Source organism: Hyperolius riggenbachi, chromosome 1 (assembly GCF_040937935.1).
Source record: "Hyperolius riggenbachi isolate aHypRig1 chromosome 1, aHypRig1.pri, whole genome shotgun sequence".
Taxonomy (NCBI): Eukaryota; Metazoa; Chordata; class Amphibia; order Anura; family Hyperoliidae; genus Hyperolius; species Hyperolius riggenbachi.
Genome location: NC_090646.1, coordinates 450857086 through 450876023, shown reverse-complemented (window position 1 = coordinate 450876023; position 18938 = coordinate 450857086). Strand labels below are relative to the sequence as shown.

The following is an 18938-nucleotide window of genomic DNA, read 5'->3' as shown; positions in this document are numbered from 1 at the left end:
GCCAGTGCCTCCTAATTATGCTCTGAATTTGTCGGGAACTTTCTGTATAGCCAGTGATGAAAGTTGGACCATACTCCTTTTCCTCCCCTGTCTTCCTCTCTTCTTCATGTTTTCTTTTTTGTTGATACTCTTCTATTGCTGCTCTGATGTTGTCTTCTGCGTATCCCTTTTCTCGGAATTTTTTACCCAGTTGTTCTGCTTGTTTTAGATAGTCTTGGTCCCTGGTGCAGTTCCTCCTGAGTCTGCAGAACTGGCTACGTGGTATGTTGCTTATCCATTTTGGGTGATGACAGCTGGCAGCATGTAGATATGAATTCCCCGCTGTCTCTTTAAAGTGGGTTTGTGTGCAGATTTGTAGATTATCATCTATTGATAATTCAAGATCAAGAAAAACCAGTTTATCCTTATTAATAACTGACGTTAATTTTAAGCTGGTGGTGCTGTTGTTGCAATATTCCACGAATTCCTCGAATCTTCCTATCGATCCATCCCAAATGAGCAAGATGTCGTCTATATAACGGGTATATAGAACTATATTTTCCTTAAAAGCATGTTCAGACCAAATGTATTGGTGTTCCCAATGAGACATGAATATATTTGCAAAGCTGGGGGCAAATCCAGCCCCCATCGAAGTTCCACAGGTTTGTAGGAAAAAACGGTTCATATAAGTAAAATAGTTATGTTTAAGTGCAAAGTCCAGGAGGTCCAAAATGAACTGTGCTTGTTCAGGGTTAAAAGAGCCATCTTGAAGCAAGAAATGATTAACGGCTTCCAATCCTTTGTCATGCGGGATGCATGTATACAATGAGCATACATCTAAGGATGCCCATGAAAAGCTGTTTTTCCACTGGTACTGTGCCAGAATCTCAAGTACATGCATGGAGTCCCTCGTATAGGCCTCTGTATGTAAAACGATGGGCTGGAGAAAATGGTCAATGTAGTCTGAGATTGGGGCTAGCAGGCCTTCCATCCCGGCTACTATAGGTCGTCCAGGGGGGGAGGTTTCATCTTTGTGAATTTTGGGGATGTGGTAAAAGTAGGGAACTAAAGGATTTGTGGGTGAGAGGAATTTGTATTCTTCTTTTGTCAAAATCCCCTGTTGTAGACCCCTATCTAGTATCTGGGTCAGATCCTTGCTGTATATTAACGTGGGGTCACAGGTGAGTCTGGAGTAGGTGTTCACATCTCCCAACAGTCTGTCCCCTTCCTTCTGGTAATTGTCAAAGTCCTGTATGACAATACTGCCGCCTTTGTCGGCCTGGCGAATAACTATATTTTTGTTCTTCTTCAGACCCGCCAAGGCGGTCTGTTCTTCCCTGGTGATATTACTGGATTGATGTCCAGTTTTCTTAGATTTACAAAGTGTATTGAATTCATCCATCACAATTTGGTAGAAGGTATTGATATATTGACCTTTCGACTGTGTGGGGTAGAAGATGGATCTCGGTTTTAGTCCGGATGATCTAATAGGTTCCAAATGTTGATCATAGTGTTCCCACATAGAGTCTTCAGAGTTTGATGCTCCCAATTCAATCAAATCTGATAGGGGCTCAAAGTCTTCTTCAGTCAGCCTTATCCATGGTGCTTCCAAATTTTGTGTTACTAGAGGTTCCTTTTTCTTTTTCTTTTCCTTCAGAGCAAAAAATCTTTTCAGAGTAAGCGTTCTGATGAATCTATGAAGATCCTTAAATAATTGGAAGGAGTTAGGTCTTATTGTAGGTGCAAAATTCAGACCCCTTCTTAATAATGATAGATCCCCATCTGACAGCTGATAGCTGGATATGTTGTAAATTTTTATTGTTGAGGTCCCTGCGTTTCCTTCTCCGAGTCGCTCTCTTTTCTTCCTTTTTTGCAGTTGGACTTTCTTGCCTCCCCTGGATCCTCTTCTTCTCCTTCCAGTCGTCTCTTTATCGCCCCTGGAGTGGGGGGGAGGCATAAAAAATTATTGGGGGAGGAGGGAATGAGGCGTCTGTCTTGACCTGGATCTCGTATTGCCTCCTCGTTGGTGCTGAGTGTGTCCACTATAGAATCACAAGGGGCATTCCTGGTAGGAAGCATCCTCCCTCTATTTTCTCGATTCTTTACTGTCATTTCCCAGGCTTGGTCTAAAAATCTGCCTATCGAGCTATGTGGACTTAATTGACCTAAGGGGGACCCCTGTGAATCTCTATTAGGAGACTTAGATGCGTGGAATCGTCCCGGCTTTGTTCTCGGTCCTTTTCTGTGGATATTTTTAACTTCCTCCGGTCTAACTTTAGGTCTGGCCCCTAGTCTTTGGCCATTTTGATTCAAAGGTGGTCTGTCCTGTATGTGGTTTCTTCTAGGTGATGGTGGTGCTCTCCAGGATTGTCTTTGGCGTTGTGGTCTTGACATCCCATGGTCAGGATTATATCTGTATTCCCGTTTCCGGTTGTTCCGTTTGTTTTTTTGCCACAGACGTGAATCTGCTCTATCAGGAGGTGCTCTTAAAAAGGGTTTTCTTGTGTTGCACACATGCTTTTTCTCTGATTATAGTTAGTTGTGCTTGCATGCAGCTGTGCACCCATCCATACAGACTTCTATTTCTCTATCACTTATTCTTGACTGCTTTTCTGAGAGCAGGTTGGGGTCCTACAGTTGCTAGATGCCTACTTGGGAGCTACAACTCTGTGTCCACCAACAGAGGATGTAGTACCAGCATGGTGATTGGCATGAGCTCCTATACATCCTATGTAAAAGGCGTTGCGCTGTTACAAAGGAGAGGATGCTGGGTGTGCGGCATTGTATTCCCTGTGACAGCAGGAGCGCAATGGATCAGGAAGGTGGCGCCGTGTGTTACCTACACGTTACGTCAGTAACAGTAAAGCATAGAGTTCAATGAAAAGTATGCTTCACTGTAACCCTTAACCACATAAGTACCAGTGGTATCTGCCACCTTAAAGTGAACCTCCAGACTAAAAATTGACTCGGCAGCACTGGAAAGGCCTGGTGTTTCTTTAACTGTTTCACAGCATCAGATCTTTTTTCTCTTATACAAGCCTCATTTTTAGCTGCACAGAAAAAAACTGCCCGGGCATTTTTCCCCTAATGCTGTGCAAAGCATGATGGGATTTCTGATGTTGTTGCTCTCGTTCTGCTGTTTCGGTGCAATTTTATATAATTTTTTTTTTTTTTAACATTTTGAATTTTACATTTGAAGCCTAGCATGTGCAGCTGGGAGGGGTGATCAGGACACAGGACAGTTGGAACTGTGTCTCCTGCTCCCTGTCACCTTTTTTAAACCAAAAAGATGGCTGCCCCCATGACAATGATGGCAGCCCCCATTAATCACAAACCTTTGCCTGTTCTAAAACGGGGTGGGTAAGAGATTATATTACCTATCCTAATTAACATAACCAATGTAACTTAATGACAGTATGTTTGTTTAGGCTGAAGTTCCCCTTTTTAAGGACCAGAGACCGCTGGTACCAGAAACGGTAGAACACCGACGAATCACCGCCCGTCGGGAACCTGGGCCACCCACTCTGCCATCTCTATGACTGCAGAGTTCCTGTGAGCTGGTTAGGAACCGCTTTCATTGGCTCCTGACCCTGTCTTTCAATGTAAGCCAATGGGAGTTGCTTACATTGAAAGACAGGGCCAGGAGCTAATGAAATCTGCTTCTGACCGGCTCACATGACTCTGCCGTCAGAGACCGGCAGAGCAAATGAGCTGCGGCGAGAGACGTCTAGATTCAGCGGCGAGATCAGTGGAAGCAACGGAAATAGCAGATGCGCGCAGCGGTGGCTAATTAAAATCTACGCCCTGCCAGCCAGGTAACCACCAAAACTGGGCATAGATTTTAATTATCTTGGTACTAAAGTAGTTAAAGAGCAGGTTTTGCGGTAACTCACTGCATGCTTTGTCCCGTCATACCACATCACATCCGCCACAGTGTGAAGCGAACACATAGGTATTGCATTGCAGTGTGGCAAGTTGCAATATGAAGTGGCTGTTACACCGCATCACAATGCACCACTGTGAACCGGGCCCTAATGAAGTAATGGAGTTGATCTCTATAGGTCAGGAAGTGGTATTGGCTTGTTATAAGCGCGCTATACACAGTCCTATGTTAGTTGATTTTCTCACATACATTTGGAAAGCGACAGCTGGATTCTGAGTGGCTGTTGAGGATTATAGAGTTTCTGTTGCAGCAGTTTACACAAATGGCTGAGTATTATTAGCACTGTTAACAATCTTTATTTTTTTTTCTTTTTAGGAATTTCTATGTGTGTACAGCCATTATATCTTGGGGAAATAGCCCCTCGGAGAATTAGGGGCATCACTACTGTTGGCATTAATATTTTCCTGACTGGTGGAATCCTGATAGGACAGATTGTTGGGTTAAGGTATGTGAAGTACTGCACGGCAAATTGTGGCCTGGAATGTAGAAAGCATGCAGCAAACACGTATATTTGTGCAAACAGCAAGTTGCGATGTCAGAACACATGGGTTAGAAAATGTGAACCCAATATGACCTTTGCCAAATCTAACTCCATGCACATAACTGAAGCTACTCACTACTATGGTAAGCTTAGCCCAGTCTAGTCAATACACAACTGTACAACGGACATGTCAACAGATCTTGTGTCAACTATAGGATCTGTTCAGAAATGTTCTGACATGTCCATTGTGATGACAGATCAGAAGGCCCCATCTTACACTACTTTTTTTTTGGACACCACACAGAAATCAGGCCTGTAATGGCATGCTATCTTCGACACCTCCATCGAAACTGAGACCATGAAAAACGGGGGCAGGCACAATCAATTGTTTATCAGATCTGATGTGCCCATCCACGTTGTTACTGCGATCCACACTGAGTAGTGGCTGAATAGTATATGGGTTATGACTCTGCCTCTGACACAGGAGGCCTGGGCTCAAATCTCAGCTCTGCCTCTTCGGTAAGCTGCACCTAATCAGTAAGGAGTTTCTTGGGCAAGTCTTCTAAGGGCCCATTCACACTAGAAATTGCTAAACACAATCACAAACTCTGAGCAATTTTTTTTTTTCTGGAGTTTTCCAGCATTTGTTTCTAAAGATTTTCCAGCGGTTTGTTTTTGTTTTGTTTTGTTTTTTTGTTTTGTGTTTTTTTTTTTGCAATTTCTAGTTTAATAAACTGTGTCTGTCTCCCACAAACAGGAAATTACATCTGCACAGGAAAAAGAGGTGTTTTGAGGGTAAACTGCAAGGTTTGATTGTGAACAGGCCAGCGCTTCCAGAGCGATTTACCAGAGCTCCTATACTTAACTTTGACACAATAATTGCTTAGAATCGCTCAAACAATGCTGCAGGCAACGCTTTTGTGTTTCTACAAATCGCTTAGATGAGAACACTTCCATATACTTTTCATTGTACAAGGTTTTTTTCAGCAATGCTGAAATGGCTTGTAAAGCGCACAAGTGTGAATGGGCCCTAATGTCAGAATTCTAGCGGTTTTATTTATCCTGTCGTGTATGTTTTTAAGTTTTAATGTTGTATGCAAAATGTTATTGTAAGCTGTAAAGTTAGAGTACTTTTTGTAAAATATTGCTCTAAGACCTCTCAGCATTTTCCAGGCTGTGAATCTTATAATATTTTAGTTACAGACGCTAAAACATTCTTGTTTGTTAGTTTGCTTGTCTACAGCCTTGACATTTGAAAGATGCTTCTGTGTGAAGACTGGAAAGAAACGCGTATAAAAGTCAAATTACTGCAGCAATCACATATGTATATTTGCTCAGTTATTACATATACATATTAATAATCAATACAGTCTTTCTAAGGAAAGAAATAATTATTGTTAAACCTATAATTGCATATAAAAGAATTTAATACTTTGAAATACATTTAATGCTGGATTCTGTCAGTGATAGAGAAAGTAAGATTATAAGATTATTTTAACTTGTAAGGTAGAAGATTGTTTACATATTACAAGGCCACCAAGAAAAGATAACATTTTTCAGCCAGAGAAAGTCAAAATATGAAAAGTATAAACCTTGCAATAGATTTGAACATTGATAGCTGATAACATATGCTATGTTTTGAGAAAAGGCCTCATAAAATATAAAAAAAAAATATATAAAGGGTTTTCCCAAAGGTATATTAGAAGCCCTGTATGTTTCAAAAAGGCTTAAATTGCTGAAGACTCTTTACAGTGTAAAGCCTTATCTACACGGGTAGATGAGGCTGCGATCCGGCGTCTCGATTAGCCGCCGGATTGCCTCTTCCGTGTGCCCGCTGCGTCCCCGACGCATTCGATTCCCCGCTCGTCCCCACCGGCGCCGCTTATCTTCCGCTCGATTCCCTGCCATTGTCCCCTCGCGGGGAGCGAGCAGGGAATCGGCGGAAGCAAGATCCGTCCTGTCGGATCTTATCAATCGAGCCGCATCAGTGGCTCGATTGATAAGGAACATCGCGGCCGCATCTACGCGTGTAGATGCGGCTTTAGTGTCAACCTGACCAATCTTATGTCTGAAAAAGGACAGACACATTCCAAACGAATTAGCAGAAGGACACATTATCAGAAATGTCATGAATGACATTGTTTACTGTTTGGAAGTTCAATGTCTGGGGCAAAAAAGTCAACCATCAGACAAGATGGCTGGTGACGTCCATTTTCAATTAACTGCGTCAGAAATGACCTAATCAGAATTTAAACAATATTATGATTTTGGTATTTAAAACATGATAAAGCATTGACGCACGGAAGCTTCAGCCAATCAGAACCTGGGAATTAGGGAAAGTCCAGATTAGGCAGCCATATTGCATCCAATCACTATAAAAGTAGGAGCTGACAGCTCCTAATTTGCACAAGCCTACCAATCTCTTGAGAAGACACATGAGGCAGAAGCTACTTTCCCACAAGTGGTTCTAGATGCTGAAGAGATGACAGAGAAGGGGTAATATGCTTAATATTCTAGTGATTTACTTTAATTTTTCAGCATTAAGTTTTGTTAAGATGTTAGCAAGAAGTTTGTTTTAAAAGCTATTTTTTAAGCCATTTCTTTAAGAAGATTACTTCAAGTTTTACACGGCTACTAGATACACAGCTACTGATACAGATGAGACTACTTTTGATCTTACTCTACATAACACAACTGTTATAATATTTTTTTGAATGTACTTAGAAGATTGATAATCGCTTGGCTATGAAGCCTTGATGAGATGGTATACTGTTAGAAGGAAACACTACTTAGAGCTGTTCATATTTTGCACATATGCTGTATGATGAGCCAATACAATTTTATATATATATATATATATATATATATATATATATATATATATATATATATATATATATATATATATATATATATATATATATATATATATATATTATAAAAAATCATATACTGAGTGCTCTGATTCATTTCATAACTCCACAAAAAACTTTCTTTGGACAGGGTGAGGAAGGGTTAGAGCCACTGGCCCATATGCAATTAACTTTTTCTCCTGAGTTTTCTATTAGGAGATACTTTTTTTTTTTTTCATCTTCTCTTTAAATAACTTTTCAGAACTCTGCAATTGAAAAAGTGAATTACATATGGGCCCAGATGTGAACATTTCACCTAGGATAAAATATTAATTGCATATGGGAAAGTTTCTTGCAGAGTAGAGAATGTTTAAAAAGTTTGCAGCATTGTTACTATTCTATAATGCCTATCGTTTGACTGGAATCTGGCTTTATCATGGTTTGATTTAGTCACGTAACAATGTATACTGTTCTTATACTTAACAGAGAGATGCTGGGAGCTGAGAAATACTGGCCCTTATTACTGGCTACCTGCGCTATACCTGCTCTTATCCAGCTAATTTCACTGCCATGCTTCCCAGAAAGTCCCAGATACCTTCTCATAGACAAAAAGGATGAATATCGTTGTCAGAAAGGTAACCTGTCACTCTCACAATTGTAAAATACATTGGCCTCAATTCACTAAGCATTACGACATTTGGTAATACTGAAAACAGCCGATTTTTACTGATCACCTTCCCAGATTCTAATACACTAAACCTATTACTGCACAGAAAATTTAAATTACAGACTGGTGAGTTAAATTACCGACTTGTGCGGTAACTACCTCCAGAAATGTCAAGAGATTGCAATTCACTGAGGTTAACACATTTGGTAAATCGAGCAAAAGTGTTTGGTATTTTTCTCCAGCTCTGACTAGCTGATAACGCACTCTCTCCATGCGGTAACATTGACAGACAGCCAATAGGGAGAGCCAGGCAGCCAACTGGTTGAAGCCGCACAGCCCTGCTTCTCAAGTTGATTTGGTCTGACACCCTTGAAGGTGAGACTTCACTCTGACAGAGCAGTGGAAGGAGACTTTTTTTTTTTTTTTTTTGAGAATTTTCTGCATCTCTTTAGATGTGAAAATCTGTATACTGTTATACAGAACCGCTCCACCTGGTGGGTGCAGCACATCTAAAGGTATGTTGTGGATGCGCTGGACAAAAAAAAAACCCCTACTCCTGCACACAGCTTCCTGCCTGACGACTTGCTCTACAGCTGGTGAGACTTGCTGAGCAGGGCTTAGTGAATTGAAGCATCTTTGTTCAGTAAATTACCGAAATTCTACCTCATGCAGAAAATCCTTAGTGAATTGAGGCCATTTTTAAGCCACACTGGTGTTTATGGTAATTCTTTTCAAATAATTTCATTACAGATTGCAATTACCCTTTCTGTATTTTGTGGCACATCCTGAAAGTCAGACATGTTTCTTGTATCTCTTAGCACTGAAATCATTCTACGGGTCACTCCATTACAAGATTGAGATGGATGATATTGAGAAAGAGTCACGAGCATTAAATGGTGAAAAACAGAAAACAGTAGTGGAGCTATTCTTTGATCGGATGGTGAAATGGCAGCTCATTTGCATTATTGTCATGAACATAGGACAGCAGCTTTGCGGGATCAATGCAGTAAGTAAGCACTATGTCAGGCTCTAACTTTCATCAGCTCATGGAAAAAAAAAAACTGATCTGCATGTTTGTTCAGGGTCTATAGTTGAAAGTGTTAGAGGCAGAGGATCAGCAGGATAATGAGGCAACTGGCATTGCAAGGAAATAAATATGGCAGCCTCCATATCACTCTTACATAGGGTTTAGTTTAATGAGGAGCTGTCAGCCATACTATCTTAGAACCCCCACGCACGCGCGCCACGCACGCGCGCCACGCACACGCGCCACGCACACGCGCCACGCACACGCGCCACGCACACGCGCCACGCACACGCGCCACGCACACGCGCCACGCACACGCGCCACGCACACGCGCCACGCACACGCGCCACGCACACGCGCCACGCACACGCGCCACGCACACGCGCCACACACACGCGCCACACACACGCGCCACACACACACACACACACACACACACACACACACACACACACACACACACACACGCTCTACTTACATAGCCTATGTATTGCACTATACACATTTTGGTTTTAGTGATTTTTCTACAGAAAAAACAGAGAAAATCCTTCTTAGCATTTCCTATTTAAGTGTGGCTATTTTGAAGCCAATTCTGATGTAATTTCCTCCCTTTGTCTCCTCTGCCTGACTTGCCTGCCCTTCACTATAGAAAGTGCATTGTCTCAGCATGAGAAATATTGGCCAATCAGAGAGGAAGAGGTGTGGGAGGGGAAAACAGGAGGGAAAGAGGCTTCAGCCAATCGGGCTGCATTCGTTAAGTCTGAGGGGAAGTACATAAGCAAAAAAGGGCAACCAAGCATGCCCTGCAACTTCTTTTTTGTGTGTACCAAATAAGAGTCAGGTAAACTGGGGAATGATCATTTATCAACAAGAAAAGTAATAGAGATTTTAAAGGGAACCAGAGACGCTGGAATCGTAAAAAGAAAAAAAGATTTTATACATACCTGGGGCTTGACAGAGTGTAGACATACCATACAGGATGCATTTTCCTTTGAAATGTGACTATCCCTTCCTGGATGTGGCGATTAAGGGGAGTGTCTTTACTTTTGGGACCTCCCCCTCCACAGGAAGACGGTATATATGGCGTCTAGTTTCTTAGCTATGAGTAAGGACCTAATAGGTTCGAAACATGTCAGCTATATGATGTGAGCTTGTGTGGATACGTCCATAATAAAGGAACTTGATCTACAGGATACTGTGCGGACACTCTTTTGTTCCTGTCTTATTGGATTGGCCTGTCCTGGTCCTGGCACTATCCTAGGGAGGTGTGAGCGGTCTTTCCAGTGGCTTCCACCTATTTAAAGGTTGAGCATATAAGTTGAAAGGTGACTGGGGTTAGTCATGAGGAGGAGAGGTTTTTGCATAGGGGAGGGGGGTTTGGGTGAGACAATAGAAATGGGAAGGCTATTGGTTAGAAATGGCCAATTGACATGGGAGAGGCGCCTGAAACTCCAATGCATCAGACTATTGGCAGGGAGTGGCTTCCGATATTCATCAAAATGAGAACCAGCGCCCCAATGAACAGTCTGTCTAGGGAACTGTGTGACCTGTTCTCATTTAAAGCACTGTAGACTGGTGCACACCACTCTACCTCTTCCCTACTTCTGCCCTCTCTTCTCTGCTTCTGCCCTCGCTTCTCATTCGCTAAACACTGAGCGGTTTGACTATCATAGGAGAAAATGCACCTGGGACCATTTTGAACTGGTGGAGATGGTGGCCCCATTCAGTTGTACTGAACAGGGATCCACTGCTGAATGCACTGCTTGGCACTTCTGATAATGTGGACAAGCCCTTATAGAAACATTGTCTTTATGTACAAAGTGTACTGTTTTTATCAAGTCAATGAATATATGCTAGTGATGTTTTGCAGTAATGTAACTCCTCTTTGTTTTACAGATCTACTTTTATGCACACTATGTATTTAAAAAAGCAGGAATACCAGAAGAAAACATTCCTTACGTCACATTGGGGACTGGAGTCTGTGAATGTATTACAGCATTAACATGTGTAGGTGTCCCTGCTTATACAGACTACATTACACAGAATATGGCCTGTTTCTATAGGCAAAAACGTGTCAATAGACACAACAGAGAGGCAATTGTGTACACAAGTCTGACTGCCACAGGCCTCGTACTCTAAAAATATGTGCAAAATGTCATTGTGATCAAATATACAGTATACTGGTAATGTTATGACATCTAGACAGGGACCGATTTATTTCTCCAATTCTTTCTGTTTTTAAGAAAGCAAACTTTTGTTTTTCTTAGCATTTTAGTAAGGGGGCTTTTAGGACCATTGTAGCCCCTCACACACTCCAATGAGTTCTGGTTCACGATGAGCTTGCTGGTTAGTCTGTACCTCTCGGTGTTACAAGCCCTACTGCATAATCCATGCCATGCACTGATGAGGATCAAACAATCGGAAACAGTCTGTATGCATGTTGGATTATTATGGCTCTGTACAATTTAACAAGCTGACACATCATTGCATTCCAGCGGTTCTGGAGGTGTGTTTAGCTTCTAAGGGTGACAATGGTTAATTTGCATATATTCAGCAGTGTTGCACTGGGAGACATCTCCAGCTCACTCCAACCTGAATTATCGCAATTTCTTTCTGTTTTAAGAAGGCAAACTTTTTTTTTTTTTCCTCCAATGGGTTAATGCAATTTTACTGCCTTTTTTATGTATTTTAAATAGTAAAATACTTTATGCACACAAAGAAGAAAGGAAACCCTTAGGATCGATTCACTACAGCAAACTCTGGTTCAGGCATTCTGATCACTGGAGGATCTCGGGTTATCTGAATACAAGCAGATGTGACAGGCTAATACATTTTAAAAGCCAAGCCTAGCTTCTGGGCTGATGGGAGGGGGGGGAAAAAAATCACATTTTGTATTTACTTGAATTGTAGACATGGAAATGACTGCATGCATACAAAAGGCAATGTTCATATTATAATGAAACTCCTTATTCTGAACAATAATCCTCTTGATGCACATAAGACACTGCCCAAAATAACGTAAAAGTCTGTGCTGCATTGTTTATTATGCTTTAGGACATACAGTAGTATAGATGTGTTGAGATTTATAGAATGGAAATCTGCAGTCTTGTGACCTCCAAAGATCCCTGTAAAATATGTGCCTTTTGAGGTGATGCACGCACTCCTTCTCCCTTCAATGTTTACGGTGTTTGATCAGCTGGTCATGTGGCACAGCTCAGCCCCTCACAGCAGAGTTTGCTTTAGGCAAAGTACACAGTTTAGACAGTAGTCAGATGATGTCCCACAGTTCTCCTATTTCAGGGAAGAGCAGCTGAGAAAATCCAACCTCCCTAAAAACTGATAGGATGCTGGCAGAGCCAGATTAAGACCATTCATTTCTTTCTGTACTCTGGCGATGAATCTCCTCTAAGCCTCCTCAGTCCCCATCTCTATGGCTTTAATGATGTCTCATTACATTACCCATTAGTATGTGGTAATGGGCAAAATGATGGGGGGTGCGACAGGAAACAGTAACTATTATAAGTAGAGGATCAGCAGGACAGCCAAGAAAAGGAGATACATTGTATAATTGCAATAAATGTCACTGGATGCCTAGTTACAATATCGAGAGTCCCCAGAAATGCTAGGTAATATTAGTGGTACATATCATGTGTGATAAAGGCCCCAAAAGAATTTATGTGGAAGAAACGAGACGAACCCTAGAAGTGTATGAATCACTACAGGTTCACCATTAACAGGAAAAAAAAAAAAAGGATTTGCTGATCTCCTGTTGCCCGCACACTTCTGCTCATGTGGCCACAGTTGAAGTGAATTTCTCATCCCTGTATTAGGGCTGGTGCACACCAAAACCCGCTAGCAGATCCGCAAAATGCTAGCAGATTTTTAAACGCTTTTTTTTATTTTTATGAGGCGTTTTGCTAGCGTTTTGCGGATTGCTGCTGCGGTTTTCAGTATAGTAGATTTCATATATTGTTACAGTAAAGCTGTTACTGAACAGCTTCTGTAACAAAAACGCCTGCAAAACCGCTCTGAAGTGCCGTTTTTCAGAGCGGTTTGCGTTTTTCCTATACTTAACATTGAGGCAGAAACGCATCCGAAATCCAAAAAATGCCTCACCCAGGCATTTTTCGTTTCTGCAAAACGCCTGCCGCTCTGGTGTGCACCACCCCATTGAGATACATTGACCAAGCAGATCCGCAGCCGCAAGCGGATCTGAAAACGCCCAAAAAGCCGCTCGGTGTGCACCAGCCCTTAATGTGTGGCTTCAAATTGCACAATGACAAACTAATAAGAGAGACAAAGTGTATTCATTGGTTTAAAATGGTTTATGAAGGTTTAAATAAGGATTAAAATTTCTTGTGCAGATATGATGGGATTTAAATCCCACTATCCTTTTGGGGGTTTTTTTGTATTGCCATAATTTCTTTTAATTCTTGTTCGGGTAAGAAGGTTTTTAAAGTCTACAAATTGCTTTAGCCTATAACAAACATTGTATATAGCCTTACCTAGTTATGTTTCAATGAGTTACTATGGCCTCGATTCATCATTGTCTTTACAATAACTTTTTCCAGTTCGTCAAATTACAGAATTCGAAGGTTATTGATATCTAGTTGTATTCATCAAGGTTTTTCCGCATTCGGTGTGACTTCGATAAAATATCGATAACAATGCAGTAACCATTTGGTAACGTGTCGATAATTCCATTTTACAGCGGTAATTTAACCCAAGGCCATAAGATTCCAGTGAAATTGTGGGTAAAAAGGCAGTCCTTTGAACACCACATAGCAACATTCCGAATAGGGCTTAACACCTGGACCAGGATTCTGGAAGTGGCTTGGGACAATCTCACAATTTAGCCAGCTACGGCTTGATAGGAGCCTTTTCTGAAAAAAATGTAGTGCAGCTAGCAATTTAGTTAACCCTGGCACTGCCTGTGTTCTCTTAGGCCCGGTGCACACCAAAACCCGCTAGCAGATCCGCAAAATGCTAGCAGATTTTGAAACGCTTTTTGTTATTTTTCTGTAGCGTTTCAGCTAGCATTTTGCGGTTTTGTGAAGCATTTTTGGTGTAGTAGATTTCATATATTGTTACAGTAAAGCTGTTACTGAACAGCTTCTGTAACAAAAACGCCTGCAAAACCGCTCTGAACTGCCGTTTTTCATAGCGGTTTGCGTTTTTCCTATACTTAACATTGAGGCAGAAACTCCTCCGCAATCCAAAAAATGTCTCACCCCAGTAGTATGCGTTTCAGCAAAACTCCTCCCGCTCTGGTGTGAACCACCCCATTAAGATACATTGACCAAGCGTATCCGCAGCCGCAAACGCCGAAAAACCCGCTCTGTGTGCACCAGCCCTTACAAGAGGATTCAAGAGAAATGCAGATGTCCTGGTATAGCAAATAAATCCATTGTCTTGCAAATTGATACGGTTCTAGACCTTATTCTTCTTATTCCCTTCTGCGCCTTTGAATCATGCTCAGCTGATACATAACCACTTCAAATGGCTCCATCTTCTCTGTCAGCAATGATCTGACAGGAATAACGATAGAGCAGTGAAGGAGATGACTAATCCTAAATTTTAATGATAAACCACGCCCACTTTCATTTTCAGGAATTGCACTTTCTTCCGTTTTATCGCATCCTTACTGAATGATTATCGAATGCTCACTAACAGCTGCAGATAACTTTGATGAATCCTAAAATCAAATTATTGAGTTCTGTATTTAAAGGTAATTTTTACGGTCGGTAATTGATTCGATAAGTCTTGGTGAATCGAGGCCTACGTCTCCTCATCACCCTCAGCAGGTACAACTGGATGAGGCATCATGCAACTTTCCGTCAATGGTAATGGGGATCGGATGCGTGCTGCGGAAAACTGTAGCATGCTATCCATAATTTCCCGCGCGTTACATTGTGCCGGATCGCGTAGGTAAATTTGCGTCAATGGAAACTACTCTATTGACCTGAATTGATTGCAACGCGTCTAGTGGAAACGGACCCTTAGCATCTCTGGGGGACTCTCTCTCAGGGCCCTTTCACACCAGAGGGCTTTTTCGGCGTTTTAACGCCACGGCCGAAGTTGGCGTTTTCCTAGGTAAAAGAAAGTCCATAGACTTTCATTTTACCATTCACACTAAACGCTGCGTTTTGGAGCGTTGCGTTTCAACGCTCCCAGGCGCTTTTTCTAGGCCTACCGCGGCGTTTCTCATTACAATTGACTGTAATGTAGAGGCGTTAAAACGCCTTCAAAACGCCTGCAGCCAAAACGCAGCGTTTTAGCCTTTCACCGCTGCCTGTAGTGTGAAAGAGCCCTCAATGTTGTAACTAGGCATCCAATGATATTTGTTGCAGTACAATGTATCTCCTTTTCAATGTCCAATGTATATAACGTAAGCTGTGTTTGTCAGTATTCAAGAATCAGTCTGACGAATGCTTCATTGCTGAAAGCTTACTGACTTTTTTCTTCTAAGTTAGCAAATAAATGGTATCATCCTGATTCAAAACTCATTGTTGTTGCCGACTGCGTCACGCCGATGGGCGTGGCGGCAGCCCCAGGACCGCCTAACGCCGATCGGCGTAAAGTCCTGGGGCGGGGATCTGCAGGAAATCGCGTGCCGATATGCGCGCATCTCCACTTGGATGACGGAGCTCCGCTTCTCCTTCAGTCTACCAGCGGCGATTTACATAGTACAGCGTACAGATCTACGGCCGCACTGTACTGGGGCAGCTGTGACACGGCTGCCCCCCTTGGTGGCAAGACAGCGATATGCTGTTATAGGCTGAAGCCTATGACAGCCAATCACTCTGATTGGCGGAGGGAGGGTTAAAAAAAGAGAAAAAATTGTAAAAATAAATTAATACAATTAAACAATGGGGGAGCAATCACAGCTCTCCAACAGATATCTCTGTTGGTGGGCAGAAAAGGAGGGGTAATCACTTGTGTTGAGTTGTACGGCCCTGCAGCGAGGCCTTAAAGCAGCAGTGGCCCTATTTGTGAAAAATGGCCTGGACTTTAGGGGGTATTAAGCCCGTGGTACCTAAGTGGTTAAGATGAAATAAGTATGGCAGCCTCTGTATTCCTCTCACTACAAGGTCACTTTTAACGGTCGTTTGGATAACTCCATGGTGAAATGTTTCCACAAACTCCGTACAGGTGCTTTTTTTTTTTTTTTTTTTTTTTTCTGTAGCTTTTGTTTGCAGTGAAATCCATTTTATAATAATGCATACCTGTGTTTGCCCTTATAGGGACTCCTTATAGACAGAGCAGGAAGAAGAGTTCTTATTATTGGAGGATACAGTCTGATGGCATTTTGGTGTATTATGCTGACAATAACACTAACTTATCAGGTAAGGATTGCAGAGAGCAATAAATACTTTTTGCTGTGCTGTTCTGTTAATCAAAGCCATGGTACATATTCTATGGCCTAATTTTAAATGATTAGCAGGCACAGGGTTACCAATTTCTCAGGGTAAGCTTGTGTGTGAATTTACAGAACCATTTAGAGACCAAGAACATGAACCGGAGACTTAAAGGATATCTGAAGTGAGGGACATGTGGAGGCTGCTATGCTTTTTAATGGCTGGATAGTGTAATGGTTAAGGGCTCTGCCTCTGACACAGGAGACCTGGGTTCGAATCTCTGCTCTGCCTGTTCAGTAAGCCAGCACCTATTCAGTAGGAGACCTTGAGCAAGTGTCCCTAACACTGCTACTGCCTATAGAGCGCGTCCTAGTGGCTGCAGCTCTGGTGTTTTGAGTCCGCCAGGAGAAAAGCGCGATATAAATGTTCTGTGTTGGTTTGTTTGTTTGTTTAATACTGGGTATCTTGTTGGGATGCTGATCTTTTAGCTACATTAGGTACCACCCCATAACGTCAACTTGTAGAGTCAGAACACCTGATCTGGATACTCATTTTGGGTCAGTGAACTACAAAGCATTCTAAGTATACCCCTGTAACCCCCAGTACTATTTCAGTTCCCTCTGTGTCCTCTGGGTCCCCTATGTTGTGTCACTGTCACCCTTGGAACTTCTGCACATGCAAAGCCCCATATGCTGCCTCCTCAATTGTACTCCTGGGGCCAGGAGCCTTCGGTGCATGCACAGTTCCTTAAGACTTGTAACTGCATGTGCAGAACTCTCCTGGCCACATAAATGCCATCGAGGAGGCCTGTGGAGGGAACCGTAGATGTAGCCCTCTAGAATGTGATATTTCTAAAAGACAGTGGCTCAGCGGAGAGGACCTGAAGGACCTGGAAGAAGCCCTAGGTAAGGAAGTGTAACTATTTTACCTTGCCCAGGTTTATTTTAAAGAGTCACTGCAATGACATATAGAATGTAGAATGTAATAGGTTATTCAGGATACCCACTTTATGTTAATTATCTTGGTTTCAGAATCAAAAATGCTTCCTATATCTATATATTGCTGTATATTGGTGTAACCCTGCCCTCCCAGTGATGTTTAGTGTAGGCTGTTTAGTTGTGCAGCCTTCTGCCTCAGACTCTGGGAGACCAAGTGGTGTTTCTGCTCCCTTTGGAACAAATTTCCCACAGTGATGTTCCTTGCCAGCAGTAAACCTGTTACCACCTGTGATACATTTTAAAGAGACTCTTAAGTCTCTTAAAATTCCGCTTTTTATTTAAAAAATGTGTTCATCATTCCCCCTAACTACAACACTGCATCCCCGTGGCTGGAATCTAACTAAATCCCCCCCCCCCCCAACTCCCAAGTGGGGCAATTCAGGCAGAGCTATCAGCCGCAGCTCTGCCTCTCCTCCACGCGTCTATCAGCCCGGATCGCCACCTCTCCCCGCCCCTCTGTCTTCCTTCATTGGGAGAGGCGGCGATCCGGACTGATAGACGCGTGTAGAGGCAGAGCTGCGGCTGATAGCTCTGCCTCACACGGAAGCGCACAGGGCAGCAAATTCCACGACCAAGAAAGTCGTGGATTTTGCAAGGGGAGTTTGGGGGGATTTAGTTAGTGTCCAGCCGCGGGGATGCAGCATTTTAGTTAGGGGAATGATGTTAAACACATTTTTAAAACAAAAAGCTGATTTTTAAAGGAGAACTGTAGTGAGATGTATATGGAGGCTGCCATATTTATTTCCTTTTAAGCAATACCAGTTGCCTGGCTATCCTGCTGATCATCTGCCTCTAATACTTTTAGCCATACACCCTGAACAAGCATGCAGCAGATCAGGTGTTTCTGACATTATTGTCAGATCTGACTGTATTATCGCATGCTTGTTTCTGGTGTGATTCACACTGCTGCAGGCAAATAGCTCAGCAGGGCTGCCAGGTAACTTGTACTGCTTAAAAGGAAATCAATATGGCAGCCTCCATATACCTCTCACTAGTTGCTTGTCAGTCCTGCTGATCTCTTTGGCTGCAGTAGTGGAGGAATCAAACACCTGAAACAAGCATGCAGCTAATCCAGTCTGACTTCAGTCAGAGCACCTGATCTGCATGCTTGTTGAGCAGTGGTGCTCACCGCCAGGTCGTGATCACGCTTACGCGTGGATTCACGACCATTTTGACGCATTCCGCCTCGGACACGCTAAGCCGTGAATAGATTTTCAACCACGAAAATCTACTTCGGCTTCGCGTGAATGCGGACAGAAATCCGCATTCACGCTCGTGAAACCCGGTGCTGAAGTCGTGGTTTGCGGAAATGCGTCAAACTATGCGGAAGTGACACATTGCAGGCCAATCAGAGTGCCCCAGCCAGGCCCTAGCAACCAATCACAGGAGGGGAGCTATGCCCTCCCCTCCTGAATATAAAGCGGCGGCCATGATGGAAAAGCTCTGTCCTTGCTAGACTGTGGTGCTGAGGATTATCTCCAGGCCATTGTTGTTTGAGCAAGTGCATTTATTGTGTTAAAAACAAAGCGTTTTTTTTGCTAACACTGCTCTTATACTGTACACAGTTAGCTAGTCAGTGAGTGATTGCTGTAGTTAGTTGTAGTCAGTGTAGTGTAGTGGGAGTGTGGGAGTC

General features: G+C 42.6%; 1 protein-coding gene across 4 annotated transcripts in view; it reads left to right on the top strand.

Annotated features, from left to right (window-relative positions):
* LOC137520525 (solute carrier family 2, facilitated glucose transporter member 11-like) overlaps positions 1-18938 on the top strand; it is a 97212-nt gene that overhangs the window by 55735 nt on the left and 22539 nt on the right. For all 4 annotated transcript variants that reach the window (XM_068238740.1, XM_068238739.1, XM_068238741.1 and 1 more), the window contains 5 exons: positions 4238-4367; positions 7742-7890; positions 8741-8928; positions 10846-10956; positions 16194-16295. In XM_068238740.1, the coding sequence (XP_068094841.1) occupies positions 4238-4367; positions 7742-7890; positions 8741-8928; positions 10846-10956; positions 16194-16295 (680 nt within the window). The remainder of the gene's footprint in view (positions 1-4237; positions 4368-7741; positions 7891-8740; positions 8929-10845; positions 10957-16193; positions 16296-18938) is intronic.